At 39.6% G+C, this 19,981-nt stretch overlaps 1 protein-coding gene across 1 annotated transcript in view; it reads left to right on the forward strand.

Moving 5' to 3' along the window:
- The window catches only part of LOC150088541 (transmembrane protein 151B-like), a 70,092-nt gene extending 50,543 nt beyond the window's left edge, over positions 1 to 19,549 (forward strand). The window contains exon 2 of the mRNA XM_090370793.1: positions 17,864 to 19,549. Within this exon, the coding sequence (XP_090226919.1) occupies positions 17,864 to 19,384 (1,521 nt within the window). The 3' untranslated portion in view covers positions 19,385 to 19,549. The remainder of the gene's footprint in view (positions 1 to 17,863) is intronic.
- The last annotated feature ends 432 nt before the right edge of the window (positions 19,550 to 19,981 follow it).

Consider the following 19,981-nt stretch of genomic DNA (forward strand, 5'->3'; position numbering starts at 1 on the left):
AATGCAGTATTATTATGCAAGACTCGTGAACTCGAGATATAAAAGTGTAGGGGAGAAGAGTAATAAATATTATATAGTTGCAATTATACTGAACAGCTAAGCTTAGTGAAGATAAAACTACAAACTTTTATTAAGTGTTCTAATTTAACGAACTATACAGAATATAATTCTGTATTAGTTTCAGTGGTTCATGGCGGTCCCGAAGTACACACTGAAAAAAAAAAAAAAAAAAAAAAAGAAAAGAAGGAAATTAATAATTGAATCTTCCAGGTATTAACTACATTGATTATGTATTGTTGAAGTTGTAGAATTCAATATTAAAGGATTCTAAATGTTCGTTTTCATTAACCTCATCCGAAAGTGCCAATTCCTAAACAGATGTTAAATTCCAGGCCGCTGTCTAAAGCGGAGTCTCGTAGATAATGAACGTTGTTCGCTTGACCTCCGTGGCTGTTGCCATAGTAGCTGTTCTGCTCAGTGTTTCTGCCTCCGTTTGTAATCTCCGCTCTACCCACCGGTGTCAAATAATAGCAATCTTTATAAATGCAAGAAAGATTGCGGCAGGAATGTTTGTTCCTGTGAGCCAACTGTCCACTGTGGCTGAAGTTAATGATTCCACCTGCTCTGCAAGCGGGATAAATAGACGTTTGTCTGTGAGTCATTGTTTCCATGACTACCGGGTATTTGCTGCAAATTCTGCGTGCGTTAGATTAAATCGTGACGTCTTTTCCAGGTTCATTTGCTATTTCAAATGATTTTACGCGTTCCGTATCTATCCCAGCGAATGCAAAGTTGTGGCCAATCAAATCATCAGCATTACTCGTAATCAGTTAACGGATGCAAATTAAATTTTTAGCTTAATGATGGAAGCGCCCTCTCTTAAATATTTTATCAATTAACTGTCTGCGTGTTAGTTCATACCTTTCAGATGATTAAAATAACCCTGAAAGGAATGAACTTATGGAGACGTCCACTTGTGCATTTGCCCATAAGCGAAAAGTTTTACTGCAATTTGATGCTGTAATCAGAATATATATAAACTGTATTTTTTTTATTTATTTATTAATTAAAGCGGTCCCAGCCAACCAATGGCAACCCCGCTGTCGATTACACATAATTTAACAGTACTCTTATATACTCCCTCTCCTGTTTGCCCAAGTACAGGGAGGGGAAAAACCTGCCATGACCAAAAAAGATTGATAGGAACAAACTGAAAATAATCAAATTACATAAAAAAATATATACATATAATTAAATTTCAGACAAAGTCCAGACTTCATTGGAAAAGAGCTGAATCTGTTCACAGTCTGTTGGAAAGCCAGCGGTGCAAGGAGCTGCCAAGAACAGAAATGCCAGCACAAGGAGCTGGAGTTGCAGTGGATATAGCAGACTCATGCCTCCACCAAAGCAAAACTTTTAAGAACGAGTTCACAGAACTATGCACCATGCCGCATTACAAATGCAAGGCTTCCAGATGCAGAAGAGCCTTCCGCCTAAGAAATATTGCAGTTTCAAAGGCTTGGAAAGCCAAGAAATTCTCCTGTTTATCAACTAGAATTGTCTCTCAGCCTTCTACCATAGGATTGAGATTACTAACCTGAGATACCAATTCAATTCGTAGATCGCTGTACTCCTCACAGTTGTACATATGTTCCCATGATTCTGTTTCGCCACAATGGCAACTAGATCTTTCAGTAATTCCTAAATCATGCAACTTTGCATTAATCGAACCATGACCAGTTAATAAGAACATAGCTTGTAAGTTTGGGGCAAACCATTTGAATTTCATCGAGGCTGCATTTCTTAAATCTGGGAAAAATTTTTATGTAATCTGCTCTTTATCACAAACACTCCAATACTCTTGCCAGACTTTTTACCGAAGCATCCCTGAGGTACTACCAAATAAAAAAGTCATGGTGTTACTACATCCAGGAAACGTTTTGGTAGACCACAGAAATTGATGGAAGCGGATTGCCTGACGTCGCTCAAAATAGTGGTATGTAAAATCCTATCAGTGCTTATCGAACAGGTTGATTGTTGATATGGCGTTCCAGTGGCTTCCCTCAACCAGGGGTTCAGAGAGCCCACAGGAATTGCTATTAGTACAAAGACGATAGATAGAGTGCATTGTACTGCACAAAAAACAAATATCACTGCTCGCAATGCACTGCGTTGATTTGCTTGATGCCCAACCCATCGTAATTTTTATTTGGAAAATTGGAAATTTGTCTTAAGGCGTTAGTTTGGAAAAGATGTCGTCCCTGACTTGAGTTCTGTTTCGTGGCTTAGGCTTGGATCATTGATTATCATTTCTAGAGCAATTAATGCCACGAGGAACATTGGCATCTACACTACTGAGCTCTTTCTATACTGGCAGAAGTATGGGGAGGGCTCTTTTCTGTTTCAGCATCACAATACACCAAGTGCACAGCTTGTAGTGACTTAATCTGAAAACATGGACGTGAAACAGCTTCATTAGGCTGCGCAGAGCCTCGACTTTCATTCTGATTGCGTAGAAGACTGAAGCAATATCCATAACAGCAAAAATGCTAGGGGTTTAACATATTATACTGAAAAATAATTAAAAACAAAGTTATTTACAAAGAATAGTTATTTACACGTTTTTATAACCACGATGGTCATCAGTATTTGCTTGCCGGATCACTGCTCTTGGAACTACATAGGCAACAACTCACTTTGGATTAGAACTATTCCCTGATGACACGTCTTCTATAGGTTTTGTCCTCAATAAACTTCTTGAAATCGGCATCAGTCTTTTGAACGTTTTGGAGCATTTCCATGGGCAGGAACCTGTCAACTTTCCTGAGCTTCCATTCCACAGACTGAAGAGATGGGAGGGCTCTTAAAGATGATGCTTGGATTGTCCATTGAGACAGCTGCCAGAAACTGGGCGTGTTTATTTGGCCGCTGTCATTTTTATCGTTGCGAGTAAGCTAAGGGTGAAAATTCGATCTCAAACTTTTCTAAAGTTTAGTAGTTCCGTTATTTGTGAGGCGCGTGCGAGGGGCGGCCTTTATGTGTGTGTGTACAGGATCCAACGAAGCAGAATAGATCATTTTCAGCGTGTTTTTCGTTGTCGACGCCCAAATTTTAACCCTATAGGTGATGACGAGCTGAACAAACCGGTATATATACTGAAGTGTGTTCTTATACTTGGTGACATGAAGAAGGTGTTGTTTGGCAAGCCATCCGAATCTGCAAACCTTGTTATGGATATCTGGAACATGGTGTTTGAAGCTGAGTTTAGAGTCAAAAATGACCCCGAGATAACTGTGCTTGGCGACTGTTGTGATGAGTATTCCAAGGATTTCCAGGTTAAGCTGAGTTGAATGTGTTATTAGACAGAATATCATTAGTCTAGATTTCGTTGGATTTATTTTTAAGGAGAACTGCGAGAGGTGTGATATTAGATTCTGTAGGCTGTTGATGATTGAGTCGGATGTAATATCTGGTCTGTCGCTCTAGGGTATCGGGTAGAGGAGCTTCAGATCATCAGCGTAGCAAATAAAACCCGTTTTCTGGCACAGGAATGAATATATTGCAGCAGTAAAGAAGAGCCCAGATAGAACTCCGCCTAGTGGAACACCTACATTAACTGCCCATGTGGAGGATTTCTTATCCACAGTCAGGTGGATAAGAAACCTAGCTGTTAAGTGCGATTTCGAGAATTCAAGAATATCACCTTTGATCTGGTACGCTTCCTCACACACCTGAAAGAGAGAATGGACATCGATGCAGTGAAATGCGGTCTGATTCATTTGATCATCCGACAGAAGGTCCGATGGCTTATGAAAACTGAGGTACCCGTATACTTTTTAGAACGTACTTTAGTTTCTGATGAGATGAATCACTGGAGGACGAAATTTTGCCTTATATGTTTTTATTATATTTTACTGTACTTTATATTAGGAATTCGTTATCCTCTGACTATAGGGATGAAATGGATTCGACAAAATATTCCTTCTAATTTTAATGCAATGTAGTGTATAATGCTGCATTGAATGAACAGGTCATTTTATTTTCAATACAAAGTTTGAATATTGAATGTTCAGTGTTCAGTTAGGCAGTATATCGCTGAACCCGGGAGTTCACGATTTTCTTCCCAATTACAAAAACCAAAGGTAGCAAAACTTCGTGGTTACAACGTCTACGTACGCTTTGTATCTTGCGGAAGGTTACACTCCCATCAAATAGTTCGATGCAAAATCGATAAAAAAATCGTAATTTTATATTTTTTAATTCGTTTCATTTTCGCATTTGAGTGTTAATTTGATAAACAAAAAAGAAAAGCATCGCCATTAAGCAAAAACAAGTAAACAAACAAACACAGATATAAATAAATACAATCGCTGACAGTGATGTATTGCTGAAGACGTAAATATTCCATTGATTTATCCGCATCTTTTGGTTAATGAGAGATGGAGAAAAAACATTGACGAGGGGATGAACGGGCAGCTTAGCGATGCAGTTTGTTAGAGAGTGCGAATGACGTAGGGCTCAGCACTCGCCTAACGCCAAACATAAATTCGAAGTCGGAACAATTTCCCTTACGGCGCACGTAACTTGGGTTTAGCGTCCGCAGCCGGGTAACTAAATAGCTTAAGCTGCCGTGTATGGTTACCGTAAGCCGTACCGATAACGAGGACAAACGCGGCCACCGAGATGAACTGATATGGGCCGGCGCATAATAGAGGCCGAACTGGGTCAAGGACGGGTTAAAACCGCTCCCGCGGAAAACTGCTTTTCGAGAAATAAAACCGTCACGAAAATCGCGAGCGTAATTCGGCCCCTGCATGCGGATGTCTTCATAATGAACCGAGAACACGGCGTCTTCGTTGTGTCGCTGCCTGGTTATAAAGAGGGCCGGTTTTGGATTTATGGAAGGAGGCCACAACCGAGATGGCTCCTTCCATAAATCACGACTCGTTTTTAATGAGCGAAGTTGAGTGGTTTCAATGCCCCGCACGCTCGATTTTGGTCAGTGTTGTTCGGAGTGGGTGATCGGGATGGAAACACTGCCACCGCAAATGACGCTAAAAGTGTGGCCCCGAATGATAAACAGACGCCAATAAAAGGCAGGCGGCGAGGAAGCGTTCTTTGTAAGAGGATTGATTGCATCCACGAAACTTTCAAATGGAAACGTTGCTGTCCGAACATGAAGGATCCCAGCAAGGTGAAAAACGATTATCTAAAGGATGAACCTAAACTTTTAGCATTAAGTTCTCTTTCTCTCTCTCTCTCTCTCTCTCTCTCTCTCTCTCTCTCTCTCTCTCTCTCTCTCTCTCTCTCTTTCTCTTTCTCTCTCTCTCTCTCTACTCTTGCGCTCCCACATCTCTGTTTCCTTCTCTGTTTTGTATTTTATTTCCTCATTTCTTTTCCTCTTCTCTTTTTTCTTTCTTTTTATGTTTTATTTATTTTCTTTCCATTTCTTTCTTACTTCTTTTTCTCATTTATCTCCTTTTTTCTCTTTTATTTATTCATTTCTTTCCCTCTCTCCCTCATTCACTCTCACTCCATCCTTTTCTGTTGCACTGTCACATCTCTATTTCCTTCTCCTCTTTTATTTCCTTCTTTCTGTCTCTCTTTTCTTTCTTTCTTTTCTTTTATGTTTTTTATTTCTTCCGTCTCTCTCTCTCTCTCTCTCTCTCTCTCTCTCTCTCTCTCTCTCTCTCTCTCTCTTCATCGTTTTTCGCTTGTATTCCCCCATACGCATTTCCTTCTCTTTTTTTCTTTCCTTTGTTTTCTCATTAATTTCTTCAATTATTCCTTCATATTCTTCATTCTTTACTTATCTTTCCATTCTTCTTAATTGCATTTTCTCTAATCTGCATTGTTTTCTTTCTTTTTTCTCCTTTATTTATTCCATTTGTTTTTTCTAATTTCTTCCCCACTCTCTCCATCCTTTTTTTGGCTTCCCTTATCTGTATTCCTTCTCTCTTTTTTCTTTTATTGCCTTCTCTTTTTTCCTCTTTTATTTATTCGGTTCTTTTTCTTTCTCTTCCTCTTTCTTTCACTCTCTGTTCCCCCTCTCTCTCTCTCTCTCTCTCTCTCTTTATTTTATTTCTTTCTCCATTTTTTTTTCTTACTGTTCTTCTGTCAACATTTCTCTTTCCAGCTTCTCTCCCTCTCTTCCTCTCTTCCTCCACTTATTTTTATCTTTTGTTTCCCTCCCTCCATCTTTTTTCTCTCTCCATTATTACTCCTCCTCTTTCTTCCTCTTCCTATCTTTACCTTCTCTCTTTCTTCTATCTCTTTTCCTTCTCTCTCTCTCCTTTTCTCTTCCTCCATCTTCACTTAGCCTTGCACGGATGCTCAACGGAAGCCCGTGTTCATCATCGATTATGACTATACCTTTACGCTTAAGAAACCACGCTATTAACCAGAAAGAAAGACAGAAATGACTTCTTAATTACGTTATCCTCTGTAATTATGGCTACTGAGCCGCTGATTACTAGGAGGGTAATTGCCTCGCGCTTATTAATTCATGAATGGCTACGTCGGCGAAAAACGAGCTCTTCAGAAGGTGAACGGCCAAAATTTTTAAAACTTGATTTCGGTAGAATGAAAAAAAAAAAAAAAGGTCACGTGCATCTCCTTTCATTCAAACAGAAAAGTTGGCATATGCTCGCGCTATTTTTGAGACGATTCTACTCCTCTGCACTCACTACGAAAAGACCTTTCCAACTTGGCACGAGAGGGATATTGATGCAGACCTTCGTAAGTTTAAAGTTCGTCCGCTGGCTGCTGTCATTACTGAGTGACCTTAAACGGCGTTTCTTCTTTTGGATAATAATGCGAAACAAATGAGCAGAGATGATCATTTGATGCCATTACAATTCATCGTGTTTTATGGCAAGGAACTGCAGTTACATTAATGCGAATTAGACCCTTCTGCTCAGCCTAAATCGGGTATTCCCTTAAGTAAACTCGTAATTAATAAAGCGAAGAAAACATTTAACGCAAATATGGCAATAAAATTGGCCATTACCGTATTTACTCGTAGACTTTTCCCGTGATATATTACGTTTATATTGTTATTTTTATTTCTAATGGGCAGCACGTTTACCTAAGTTGGCTTTGATACAGAAAAGTGAATCCTCTTCGTCCAAATAAAGTAAAAAAAAAGAGAAATTTTTCTAATTTCGAATTGTAAAGACGAACATTCGCTTTCGTGCTTCAAGAGACATCAAAGCGAATTGAATGAGGCATCGCGAAACTTACGTATAGAATTCAGGCTAGGGGGAATTCAGGCTTACATTTTCTGTCAACAACATTCAATAAAAATGAACTAAAACAAGTTGTAAACAGTTTTTTTCTCACAATAGCAACAAACCGGTCAAGGAAAAACAATGACAGTCACTCGGTTGAAGATGAGAGCTGCTCCCTGATGATGCGTCTTCTGTAGGCTTTGCCCTCAATGAATTTCTTGTAATCAGCATCCATGTCTTGGACGTTTTGGAGCATTTCCATTGGCAGGAAGCTGTCGCTCTTCCTGAGCCTCCACGCCACGAACTATAAAGAAGGGAGGGCCCTTAAGGGTTTCGGAGGGATTCTCTAATTACACATCTGCCAAAAACTTGGCGCATTGATTTCACCCCCCATCATTTTAATGGTGACGAGTAAGCGGAGGGTGAAGATCCGTTCTGAGACTTTTCTGTAGTTTAGAAGTTTGATTGATCATTTCTGAAATGTGTGAGTGAGGTGTGGAAGTTTGTGCTTGAAGAGCACTTACCGAAGAAGCCAGTACTCATCGGATGAGATGGTTTTTAGCGTGATTTTCGCTGCCGAAGCCCAGATTTCAGATCCGTAGGTAATGACTGGCTGAAGAAACTGGTAAATATATTGAAAAGTGTACTGAAACTCTATGACATGAAGGAGGTGTTGTTTGGCAAGCCATTCGGATCTGCAGACCTTGTTGTGAATATCTGCGACATGGTGTTTAAAGCTGAGTTTAGGGTCAAAGTTGACCCCGAGATCTCTGTGCTTGGTTACTGGAGGGGTGGAGCTTCCATGGATTTTCAGGTTTAGTTGAGTTGGGTGTGATTTGATTTACGTAGAGGAAACTAAGGCTACGAGAAAACAGGATATTTTAAGGTCTATTTTCTGGTTTCACTGGATGAAAATCCAGAATTTTAGGGATTAAACGAACATGCGACTCCCACTCAATCCCGGCTAACTAGGCCACCATGTGAAATGAAGTCTATTCTTCTCTCAAGATAATGACCCAAACTTGTGCCTTTTCCATACGATATGAAGGGGCAATTGTCCTAACCAATTCTCTGTCCGCGAGGACAAAGATTAATTGATGCATTGACTGAATGAGATCAAAAATACTGAAAATATCTCTCACATTGAGGTCGAATATAGCAAGTAGTCTTATACAATAAATTCCTGGAATTGAATCTTTCTTTCTCTCTCTCCATATTTCATGTTTCCGTCTTTTGAATCTTGTTTTCTTCCAGTGTAGTCCTTCGTAATTTCTTTCCGAGTATTAGCTGCTCCTGTTCATTTGCTCCCGGTTCTTTTCGTCTGATTACTATTCTTTTATCCGCCCTCAGTAATGAATTATCGATTACTGCTTCTCTCTCTCCCAACTGCTCTTTCTTTTCTTCCTTGACCGCATAATCCTTTAACATCGTAATCCGTTTCTCTTTTTTTTCCTCCTCTCCCTAGTCTAACATCATTAACTCTTATTTTTTTTCATTCGTTTCTTCTGTAGGCTTGATTTTCTACTACCTGCATCTGCTTGAGATACTTGGTAATTAAATTGATATATATTTTTTTAAATTTTGTTTGTCGTGGTAATGCAGTACTTATTGCCGAGTACAAAGTCCACTTAAAGATATAATCTCTTTCTATTTTTTCTTCTTCTTTCACGAAGGTATTTCTTTCAATTTTCCTTTTTTAATGGACAATACTCTTCGTCTTTTAACTTGTTTCAACTTGGGTTTCTTAGTAAATTCTAACGCACATAATACGTTGATTTAATTCATTGTTAAATACACCAGTATCTTGTTTATCTTAAAATTTAAATATTTTCTTATATATATGGAATAGAGTCAAACGTTTATTGGTATTTTCTTACCACTTCTTTAGTGAGAGCTATCTTTGCAATATTTCAATAATTCTTGTGACTTAAGTGACCTTTTGTGATGGTGACATTACAAAGACAGCTATCACTGAAGAAGTGGTAAGAAAATACCACGAAATGTTTGATTCCATTATGTACATATTTCCAAAATCAAAAAAGAACATAATTAAACGAACGTAAGTTTGATTGCTTTATTATCTTCAAATAAAATTCAAACAGTTGAGGGAATGGTAAAGTTTTATCAGTAAAATACGATCTCCTGCAAGTGCACAGTGTTATAATCACTGTCCTCCCCATACAACCGGGGGAAATAACCAGGATCGAATTCTCTCAATGACGCGAAGAACATTTGTGGGCTTTTTTCCCTCCCTTACTGAGTTAGTCGGTCTCAAGCGCAGACAATAACCCCCCCCCCCTCGGAAAATCAGAGTCTTCGTCCAACAGAATAGGCAAACTAACCGGAAAACAATACACGCAGTTTAACAACGTAATACAAACGTATTTATTGAGGTAGATGAGGTAATTCTCGAGTGGTCCTAACATGACAGTTTTTATTCTCAACCTTAGTAGCTTTGGAGTTAAACCATTTAATTTATTCTAACATGTCAGAGAAAGTATAAATGACTCTAATATCCTCGACTTGATTCTCACCAAGGATCCAACCAAACTGCATCCAAAATGTAACAGTACAGGAACCACTAGTAGGTAATAGCCACACTGTCATAAAATGAGTAGTGTCCAAAGAGATTTCTGTGGTCAAGAGAAAGTGGAGGGCTTCAATTTCAATAGAGGGGGACTGTAATGGATTGAGATATTTCTTAGGTTCTATTGAAGGTTCTTAGGTCCTACTACAACTAAGTTGTTGTAGGCGAGTTCATTATGGGAAATATTCAAGGGATTTATCATGGAAGCTACCAATGCATTTGTTTCAGAGCTTTCTGTGACTTTTACATTTCTATTAAATAGAAGTTTCGTAAAAAAAGGATGCTGCCTACGTGGATGAGCAGAGAGTTTAAGCGTTTAATTGAGTTAAATTATATTAAAATTGAGATGTTGATTTATATGACAATTATAAGGATAAATGTAACAGAACCACTGATGGAGTAAGAAAAGAGAAAACTGAGTATGAGAAATCACTAACAAAAAGTCCTAAAAATAGACAGAGAGGTCTTTTCTTGCGTGAATACAAAAAAGAAGAAAGTGAATCAGAGAGTTCCTTATTTGATCGAACTGAAAAAGTCACAGAAAGCCCAGCAAAAGTGGCAGATGAAAGTTATTTTTGCAACAAACTTTACAGCTGAAAGACCATTAGAAACGAGGGATCAGCGACAAGGAATTAGACTGCTGTAAATTAAGTGGTATATCGGAGTCGAAGGAGAGTATATATGGGAACCTACTGAAGTTGAGAGAAAGGTAAGGCTCAAGAAGTAGACGACACACATCCTGTTATAATAAAAAAAAGACTGCATAGGAGTGCATCAACAACCCCTTTGAGAATACTAATGAGATCATCGTCAGCCTCCGTGGGATTTCCCCTTGACTGGAGAAGCGCTAATGTCTCTCCAGTACATAAAGAAGATGAAAAAGATGAGAGTTAATCAGTGAGTTTGGCTTCAATGGTGGGTACGATCGTGGAGGCTCTGATTAAAGATACAGTACACGACTATCTCCATAGGAGTGGTATCCTTAATGGATCACAGCACTTGCTCATGAATGGGAAGTCCTGCCTGACCAATCTAGTTATTTATTATGACGAAGTTATAGAAAAGTTGGGTGCAAGAAACAACGTCGACTTCAGTAAAGTCAGGAAGCAGTATCAAAAGCTTCAGTAAAACTTTTGATAAGGTTTTCCCATGAAAGGCTATCATATAAACTGGAGCAAATTGGGATAATGAACATATCTCAGGGTCCACCAATGTGGCAAGTGGAATCCCTCAAAGATCATTGCTGTTTCTCATTTTTCTCAATGACATTGATGAGGGGGTGCAGGGGAAAATTTCAAAGTTTGCTAATGATTTATAGGTAGGATGGGTAGCTAATGACCAGAATCAGGCTATTTTGCTTCAAAGTGACTTAAATCATTAGCAAAAACGGTCTTAAAATATGGAAACAGAAATGCGGGAGTTACAAGCTAAAATGGAGTGAAATTAAAAGTGGTCCAGGATGAAAGAGACTTGGATTAATGTTATCTTGTCTATGATATATAAGACCTTCGAAAGTAGAGAAGATGGCATCATTATCCCTTTGTATTAGTCGATGGTGAGATTGCAATTAAAATATTTTATTCAGGTCTGGAGGCCAGCCACATTTGAAGAAAGTCATAAAACTTCTAGTCTAGAAAAGGTACAGGTACAGGTACATAAAAGAGCAACCAGATTAGCAAGGAGTGCTTTTTGATGTACATATGAAGAAAGGCTTAGAAAGTGTGGACTAAAAACCTTGGAAACTAGATATCACTGGCAAGAGGAAGAAGAACCAGAGGACACAGATACACATTTCTAAGGTTATTTTCGAGTAGGCAACTGTGGATCTCTGGAATGAATTGACTGTACCAGTGATCGAGGTTGGTAGTTTTTTATAAAGTTCAAAGCAATATGGGATAGACACTTTCTGGGACGGGAAAGGCAGAATGATTTTTGGTGGATGTAATAAAATCCCACATCCTTGCACATTTAGTAATTGCAATACTAATTGACGCATGCCTAAATAGTGTAGTACAATTGTCAAAAGTTAAAATAATACCACACTGCAATCCAGGCTTGCATTGCCGAAAAATATCTTTTACAGGGGCGGCGAATAATTTCATGTTGCGCAATACATTTCTGTAATGCAGAAAAGCATCCTCTGCAGGGTTTAACTCCAGCTGGCAGAATCGGTTGGAATGATTAATTTTAGCTGCAAATGTTTAAAAAATAAATTCCTGATATCACTCTTCCTCAGTGAAACATGAACACTTATGATTTGCTATGTAGATGCTAAAATAACTTTATGAATCATTTTTGTTTTCAACTTATACTTAAAATTGGTTATACCATTTACCAATTTTCCTTTCTGATGTTCACAAGGAACCCCGTGAGTTGGGCATTTTACCGCCTTCCATGGTTTCATTCCATTATCTTTTTACTCTTTGCAAAAAATTCCGCTTGCAAAATTAATGCTGACAGCAACAGATGGTGGCAACAACGTAATTGGTTGCTAAAAATGGATGTTGGGGGTGGGGAGAATGAGAAAAAAAAACAATAATGGCCTCTAGCTCTTATCTTACTGCCTTTTGTTTATATAAGTGTACGAGGACCTTGTTATCTCAAGTAATATTTTTGCATATTAGTTACAACGACAATATCCTAAGGTGTGCTTATTAGAGTGGATTGTAGGATTAATAAAAAGAAACTTGATTTTTCATTTCAAAGCTGGCACGCATGCTCCGTAATTAAAATTAGCTATCTTATTAAAAATTAACGAAGGTTATGGAAAAAATAAATAATGGATTATCTGTTCTGGTTCCGCTCTCTGCTTAAATAGTCACTCCATTAGATCAGTATGATGTCAAATAATCTTCTTTAAAGATTTTTTTCCATTGTGATAATCCCCAATTCTAAACTAAGCTGCTTCCTCCAAAATAATCAATTTTTAACAGAATGAAGTTATGTTGACTTCCTCCAAGGAAATTTCGCTGGTGTCCTCGACAAGGTAACACGATCATTTTCCGGAGGGAGTTACAGGGAGAGCAACCAATAATTAATGCATTAAAAATCGCGCTGTTTTAAGAGGCACCTCGGCTGTTTGGAGAGGTGACTACATCCATTAAATAGACAAACACTTAAGTAATTAGCGCTCCTGTTGCTGTGCTGTTACTCCTGCGGGACCTTCCAATATAGAAAGATAAGTCAGACGTTTTTAATATCACAAAACGTGTCTAATGATGCGATAAAAAAACTTCCACTTTTGGAGTTCATGTTTCTGTGCCTATAGCGAAAGGCGCCATCAGTTTTCATTATGCGAATTCTCCTCCGGGTAATTTGAGAGGAAGAAGGTACCTTCATAACTCACTTGCATAGACACTAACTCCAGCTGCTTATTCTCTCTCTCATTCCATTCCCCAATTTTGCGCTAGTGACGGATTACCAAGCGGCAGAACGGTATGACATATTGCAAGAGGGTGAACCAGCACGCGAAAAATAAGACGTGCAGGATGTGAAGGCGTGGGAATTAATGTTTGATTTAAAACCCTGCGAACGTTCATCCAGAGTAAACGTTCAAGGAAGCTAATAAATCGAAGATGGAAAACGTAGATGAGGAGGATATAAGAGAAATGATAAACCACCCATCCTGGAGATTCTAGAGAAGCATTTTTATTTCTTCTTTCTCTCCTTCGCTAGAGCATGCAACAACTGCTGACTCAGCCTCTTTTCTAACGAGAACATAAAATAAAAAAGATTTTTTTTAAATTTAGTCTGCACAGAAAATAACTGTATTCGATAAATGTATGTAGATTTTCAGTATATATTGAATGAACGAATATATACTGAAATTGTTTCTATTTTTGTTTTTTTATTTGGATGCAAGCCCATGACATCCTTGATCTAATAGTAAGAGATATAGTAGTAAACTTATTAATAGGAATGTCGAATGAAGCAATTTCTTAAGAGCTCTGAAGAAGCTCAATAATAAATCACATTCGAGAGCATTTAAATAAAAAAACGTTGATCTTTTCACACTATGACCATGTCGGGAGATGGGGCTGCATACCCCCTAGGCAGCTCGGGTTTTCACAGATATTATACATCAATACCTCGTGGCCTTTTCTTCAGCCAACAAACAAAACAAGAATAGGAACCTTATTTACTGTAGAGTGAAAGTCTTGATGATATTAATAATAAATAAAAACGCATATGAAGCAAGGTATTATAACGATTTATTCGCAAAAAGTAATTAAAAACTGAATTCAGAAATAAGCTAGCTAATACAATGGATGTGTCTGAATATTTGAACGCAAAACTGCAATGTTCGGCTTGATTGTGTCCATCCTAATGAAAATATTTGGCTTTTTCTTTAGTAGTGTTATGCAAATTACTGTACATTTTGCAACTCTATATTTGCATCTGTATATTATCTAAAGTTATTAGGTTAGAGTCTGGAAAATCTGTTCATTCAATGCAGCTTAGTAGGATTAGTTCTCTGGTTGAGATTATGGTGATTAGTTCGCCTTTCACCAGACTTGCTCTTCCGTGGTAGCTGAGTTCAGTGAATTCATAATTAGATTTTCAACTATAACGATGCAACTTTCTTTGAAACGGAACTCCATTGCTTTTGTCTGTAGGCTATTTATGGATAGGTGATTCCGAGATTGCAAAGAGACATCTTTTCTGGATGTCCGGCCATTCGAGGAAGGATAGGAAAGGTATTTTTGGTTGATTCGGATCCGAGATAAGCTGTAGGTGGTTGTAGATAATTTCTTATTACTCACAGAAGTAGTTTTATATTTTACAGGGTTTTTTTTATTATTATTTATTTAATTTGCGAGTAATATCAGTCTAATATTCTGGAGGGCTGTTCAAAAAGTATTGGCAGCACTATCGTGTACATCCATTATAAAAGGAGCTACATTTGTATAGCAGCAACGACAGTTTCGTCAGTGCACTTGAATTGGAGAGTTGTGTCGCTGGATGGAAAAGTGTAAGTGCGTACTGCAGGTGCTCTTAGCTGCGTTGACGAAGCACGATCACCAGTATGGGATATAAATTGATCGCACAGGGATTTACAGTGGGCATTCGATTGCAAATTATCATGTGGATGGTGTTGTGAAGGCGTTTTTGCAGCTGTAGAAATGGGAAATCCATGAGCATCCTCCCCATGACAAGATGAAAGAGGCAACACAAGATGTAACACAAGTTCTCTCATCGCTGTTTAACAAATCCAGGCAGCTAATAGTCGGGGATTGAGGTGTAATAGAAACCAGAGATTATCTTAAGGGAACTTAACGTCAAATATATGTTAATAAATCTCTTTTTTTAAAAAAAATTCTCTATTATTCAGAATTCTTTTTGAATTCTGATTATTGCGTCGCCCAGATTTTTTTCTGAAATGTGACCTGTATTTGGGATAAGATTGGTTTCATAAGATTTTCATTGTTTTTCAATGAAGGAATGGTTTATGTACCTGTTGATTACGTGCACTGGTGCCCTGAACACTTGAAAGTAAAATTGCAGTGCTCGGCTCGACCATTTAACTTTTGATAAACGTTAGTGAGTTATTGCATAATTAATGAAAATCCATTATCAGCCTGTCTGATCTTTTTTTCATTAATTAATTCGTTCAGGAGTATTAATTCTTGATTCTGCGCTTAGTTTCTAAATTCGTTTATACTTAGGTTGGCATTGAGTAGTAAGGTCAAATAATTTTAAACCCTTTGAATTTTCATGGAGATAACAGGATTCAGTTCTGTATTTAACTGTATGAAGCCTAGGTAAGAGGATTCAAAGAATTTTGAATCCTGTGGATGATTCTTTGAATACCAGGATTCAAAGAATCCTGCTATTTGAAAATAGCTTCTTTTGCGCCCATGTTTCTGCCCTGTTTTGATTTTGAGTATTTTAAGATGGAAACATGGTTTAACGGCAAGATCCGTTTGACGGCAACTTCTTTAATGTTGTGGTTTAGCCAATTTTTCATAAGATGTTATGATTTTTGGAAGCACTGTAATAATTTAACCTATTTTTCGTCCACAGATACATTGACAATCTCATATAGTGGCTGTTCAGAAATATGTAATAGTATAAAGCTGCCTTTACTGTATGGCAAGCGTTTTAACATCAATAACATCACTATTGCCATATGGAAAGCATCCTCGCCGTCATTACAAATTTTATGACTGCCAGTGCATTCGTAGATGTGCAACACCCGTGTGTGTAGCACTAATAACACCTTTATTAGATCTTTCACTAGACAGACACTTCCCTTTCCTCGACACCAGTATTGTCGCTCTTTGCAAAGGTCACCATTAGGTGCACCCTGCATCGACCAAATTAGATACTACAACTGTGCCTTATGTCGTTACTTACTGGAAGCTGTTAAGACTTTCTTAATTCCCTTCAAGACCATGGTAGTGTCCGAGTCCAATTGACTGCCCCTTTCAGATGCCTGATAATGTCATTTGTGCAGCCTTCTTCGTTTTGTTTCCAGACTAATTCACTGCAATCGGCAGTTTGTTGGAGTTCCATTTTCTAATGACGTCATCAATCTCCAAGATTTCGTCCACGATAGAAAAGTTCAATGGAAACGTGTACAAAATACGATACTCGCATTTTTGCTATACTTGAGTAGCAGAATTACAAGTTTTCCTTTTGCCCCTGTGATTTTCATCCTTTATTTTTATTCCCACACTGCGCGTTAAGTTAATTCACATGGACCAAACTCCTCTCACGAAGACCGTCAATGGCTATCACACGTGTGCACTTCCCACGTACCAGAGGTTGCTTAGAGAGTTATAGGAGTATTATAAAGTAGTACAACGCACGGAATTTTCATTTCGTGTTTGAGGAACGCGTGCATTTTCTTGAAGGATAACAAATCTAAGACAAAATGTGCTTTACAGAAGTACAGCTGAAACACCCCAACCATATTCTCACCACTTTGCTCAACGTGAGTTTCAACGTTCATTTGCATAAATAATGTACTGCGAGCAACAGAGATTGAAGCGCTTATACAAAAGACTACGCGTTCTTAAGTTTGGGGAGTTTCTAATTTTATGTGGAAAAGCTTTGATAGTGATTTAACAAAAAAATTGTACCAGATGAGGGCGCCACCTAGTTGGAGGGCGTATAGACAGTGTTAGGATGACTGTGAAATGAATGTGTTGAAAGTAGTAGGGCACAGACAAACCGCCCTTTAGTACTCACACTGTCGTATGGCGCTACCAAATTTTGAAATGGGTACTTTTTCTGCAGAGGGTGGATTATGCTAACAGTTCCAGTTGTCTCCTTTCAGCTGAGATTTGTTATTCGCTCAAGTCCAAGTGTTGTTTTCCAGATCCGCTTTTTCTTGGACGCACAAGTTCGGTTCTTCTTTTTTATGCGAAGGGTTGCAGACGACTGCGATGTGCTTTCATTCCGCTGTCGATACCCTCTCAGTAAATTGTGCCTAATCGAGCACAGAGCGTTTCCTTTGGAGATTCGTTGACAGCGGAAGATAAGAAAATGCTTTTAAAGAACGCTACGGAACATGAAGATACGACAGGTTCGGAAGGCTTCTTCGATCACTTATAAAACAGCGACAAAGGGTTATCGGCTGTCTCGGTGAAAGGCTGATACGATAAAATCTTCTCCCTCCTCCATCACTCGTAATTTTGTTTTCTTTCTTTCCAATTTTTTTTACTCAAAGATATATTTCTGTATGTTTGCCCCACCTCTTTCTTTACATGTTGAACAGCCCCATTTTCCATATTTTTTTTTCTTTGACCCTGGGGATTTGTACTTTGGTTAAGCCTGAATCCTTACTACTCGTTCCCAATTTAATTCCTATATCATGTAAGAAAAGAAGTGTTGGATGGACACAAATGAAAGCATTTTGTGCCTAAAGAACTATTCCACAGAAAGTGGAATGGTTCTATGTGATGAGTACAATGCAGATTTGTAATCCTTCTAATAATCTTATTATGTATGTACATATTGTCCACTAACTAAAAGTGGTTAATTTTCTTTCTACAAGACTATTGATCTTTCCACTAATTTCTGTTTTCTTCTTTTCTTTCAGCAACGCCCACAGAAGCAGACGTTGTGTCAAAGCCTCCGACGAGACGCTCACGTGAAGTGCCTCGTCCTCACCATCCTCATCTTGGGCTGTCTGGCGGTCATCATCTGGTGTCACTGTGCAGAGGTCACGAGGTTGGTAGTGAATTTTCAAAGTTTCCCCATCACCACCAGGAGGCGCGTAAGTCCGTGCGATGAAGGCTACGTGTACATCCCTGTGGCGTTCATGGCCATGCTGTACCTGGTATACCTGGTGGAGTGCTGGCACTGCAGCACGCGGCTCGAGCTCTCGTACAAAGTGGACGCCAACGCGGTTTACGAACACATCCGCGAAATGCGCGAAGCCCAACCGGTGATCTGGTGGAAAGCGATCTGCTACCACTACGTCAGACGGACTCGTCATGTGACCAGGTATCGCAATGGCGACGCGTACACCACGACTCAGGTGTACTACGAGAGGATTAATTCGCACGCTGCGGGCACGAGCTTCGTATACAGCCACTGTGGGGTGAAGGACATATCCAAGAAGCTTCTGGACCTGGAGAACCATCCGGCAACGAAAATTCGCTTCAGCAAAGGATTCGCCTTCGCAAACCTCGAAGCAGCGAACGAGTTTGACGAACAAAGACGGCGATTCTTCCACGAAAACGAGCGCCTCGACGACTACATGGAAATGTGCGAAGGTCTCGATCTGCTCGGAGTCAACTTCCAGGAACACATGGTGGCCTTCGCAGACCACGAACGTCTGCCGTGGTACGTGTCGCATTTCGTCTTTTGGCTCTTCTCCGTAGTGCTGCTGTCGTGGCCTTTGCGAGTTATGATCCAGTTTCGGACTGCCTACGTGCACTACAAAGTCAACAAGCTATTTGGAGTCAACTATATGACGCCCTCTAGTGGAACTTTTGCCGTAGGACGCATGTCCCGAGGAAGCACCATTGACAGCTCGGAATTCGAACGGCACATCACCAATAACAACACCATCGCTCCCAGCTATTCCGAGGCCCTCCTGCTTGACCCCACGGGAAGGGCTCTGTTCCGAGCAGACTCCAATGGAAACATTCCCAACGGGATATGTCCCGCAGACTACAACCTAACGCGTGACACCCACTCTGGAGAGAACGCTGCCGAATCTTCTTGGCCGGAGAGACGCTGCACTAACCGATGTTCCTGGGCCGGCACCAGCAGGAGATACTCCATCCCTCGCACTGGAATCCCTGTCTCCATCAGCCGCTCCTCCCTCCAGAATGGCCGTGTGGTGTATTACGTGTCTCCCCTCCCTCCCGACGACGGAAGCGTTCGCAGAAATCCCGTAGTGCGGGAAGACACCCGAGATCCAGAAAATCCTGCTCCACCACCTCCACCTCCGACTTATGAAGATGCTCTCCGCCTCAGTCGACCGTTGTTTCTTCCTCTCCGCCGGTCGGTGACGGACAGAGACATCCCCCGGCGCCTCCCGTCCCAAGAGCACCAGCAGAGGTCGTTGAGCGAAGAAGAGGAGCCCCTGAATGTGGAGACCCAATTATGACCCCTGTGGGATCTACCTCAGCTAGGGTAGCTGTACATACACCGACTGTCCTCTTACACTGCCGCCTTTACGATACATTTAGTAGCTCGTGCACCCGCCCATATCCTCCGTTCTAAGTTCCTTTGTACAGCGTTCTTCTCGTGCTATCCGCTGGACTATGTTGGATGTTTCGCGTGGCCATTTTGTTGGACGATCAATGAAGTCAAGCTTTCAATAGAAAACGTAGTCGTCTGATTTTTTTCCCCTGACATACACATACACTTATAATAGTTTATTCAAAATCATTGGATTTTTCAAAAAGACAGTTAATAGCCTTTGATCATGGCTGCATCAAGTGACTGGGAAATGAGTTACCACTCCGGATATTAATCAACAACTAACAGAATTAAATCATGATGTACATGGGCATGCGCCTTTTATCCGATATAATTCTTCACTTGTGGCTCAAAAGTTCTAACCTTTAGCATTGTTTTATCTTTCCTACACTCTTTAATTATTAATGATTTTTTTTTTTTTATGAGAGTGAATTTTAGAGTATATACTTTCATAAAATAATCTTTCAGTATTGGAACTGCATTCCCCGCCCCCCTCTCTCTC

This window comes from Mastigoproctus giganteus, chromosome 3, assembly GCF_048544385.1.
Source record: "Mastigoproctus giganteus isolate SK-2022 chromosome 3, ASM4854438v1, whole genome shotgun sequence".
Classification (NCBI taxonomy): Eukaryota; Metazoa; Arthropoda; class Arachnida; order Uropygi; family Thelyphonidae; genus Mastigoproctus; species Mastigoproctus giganteus.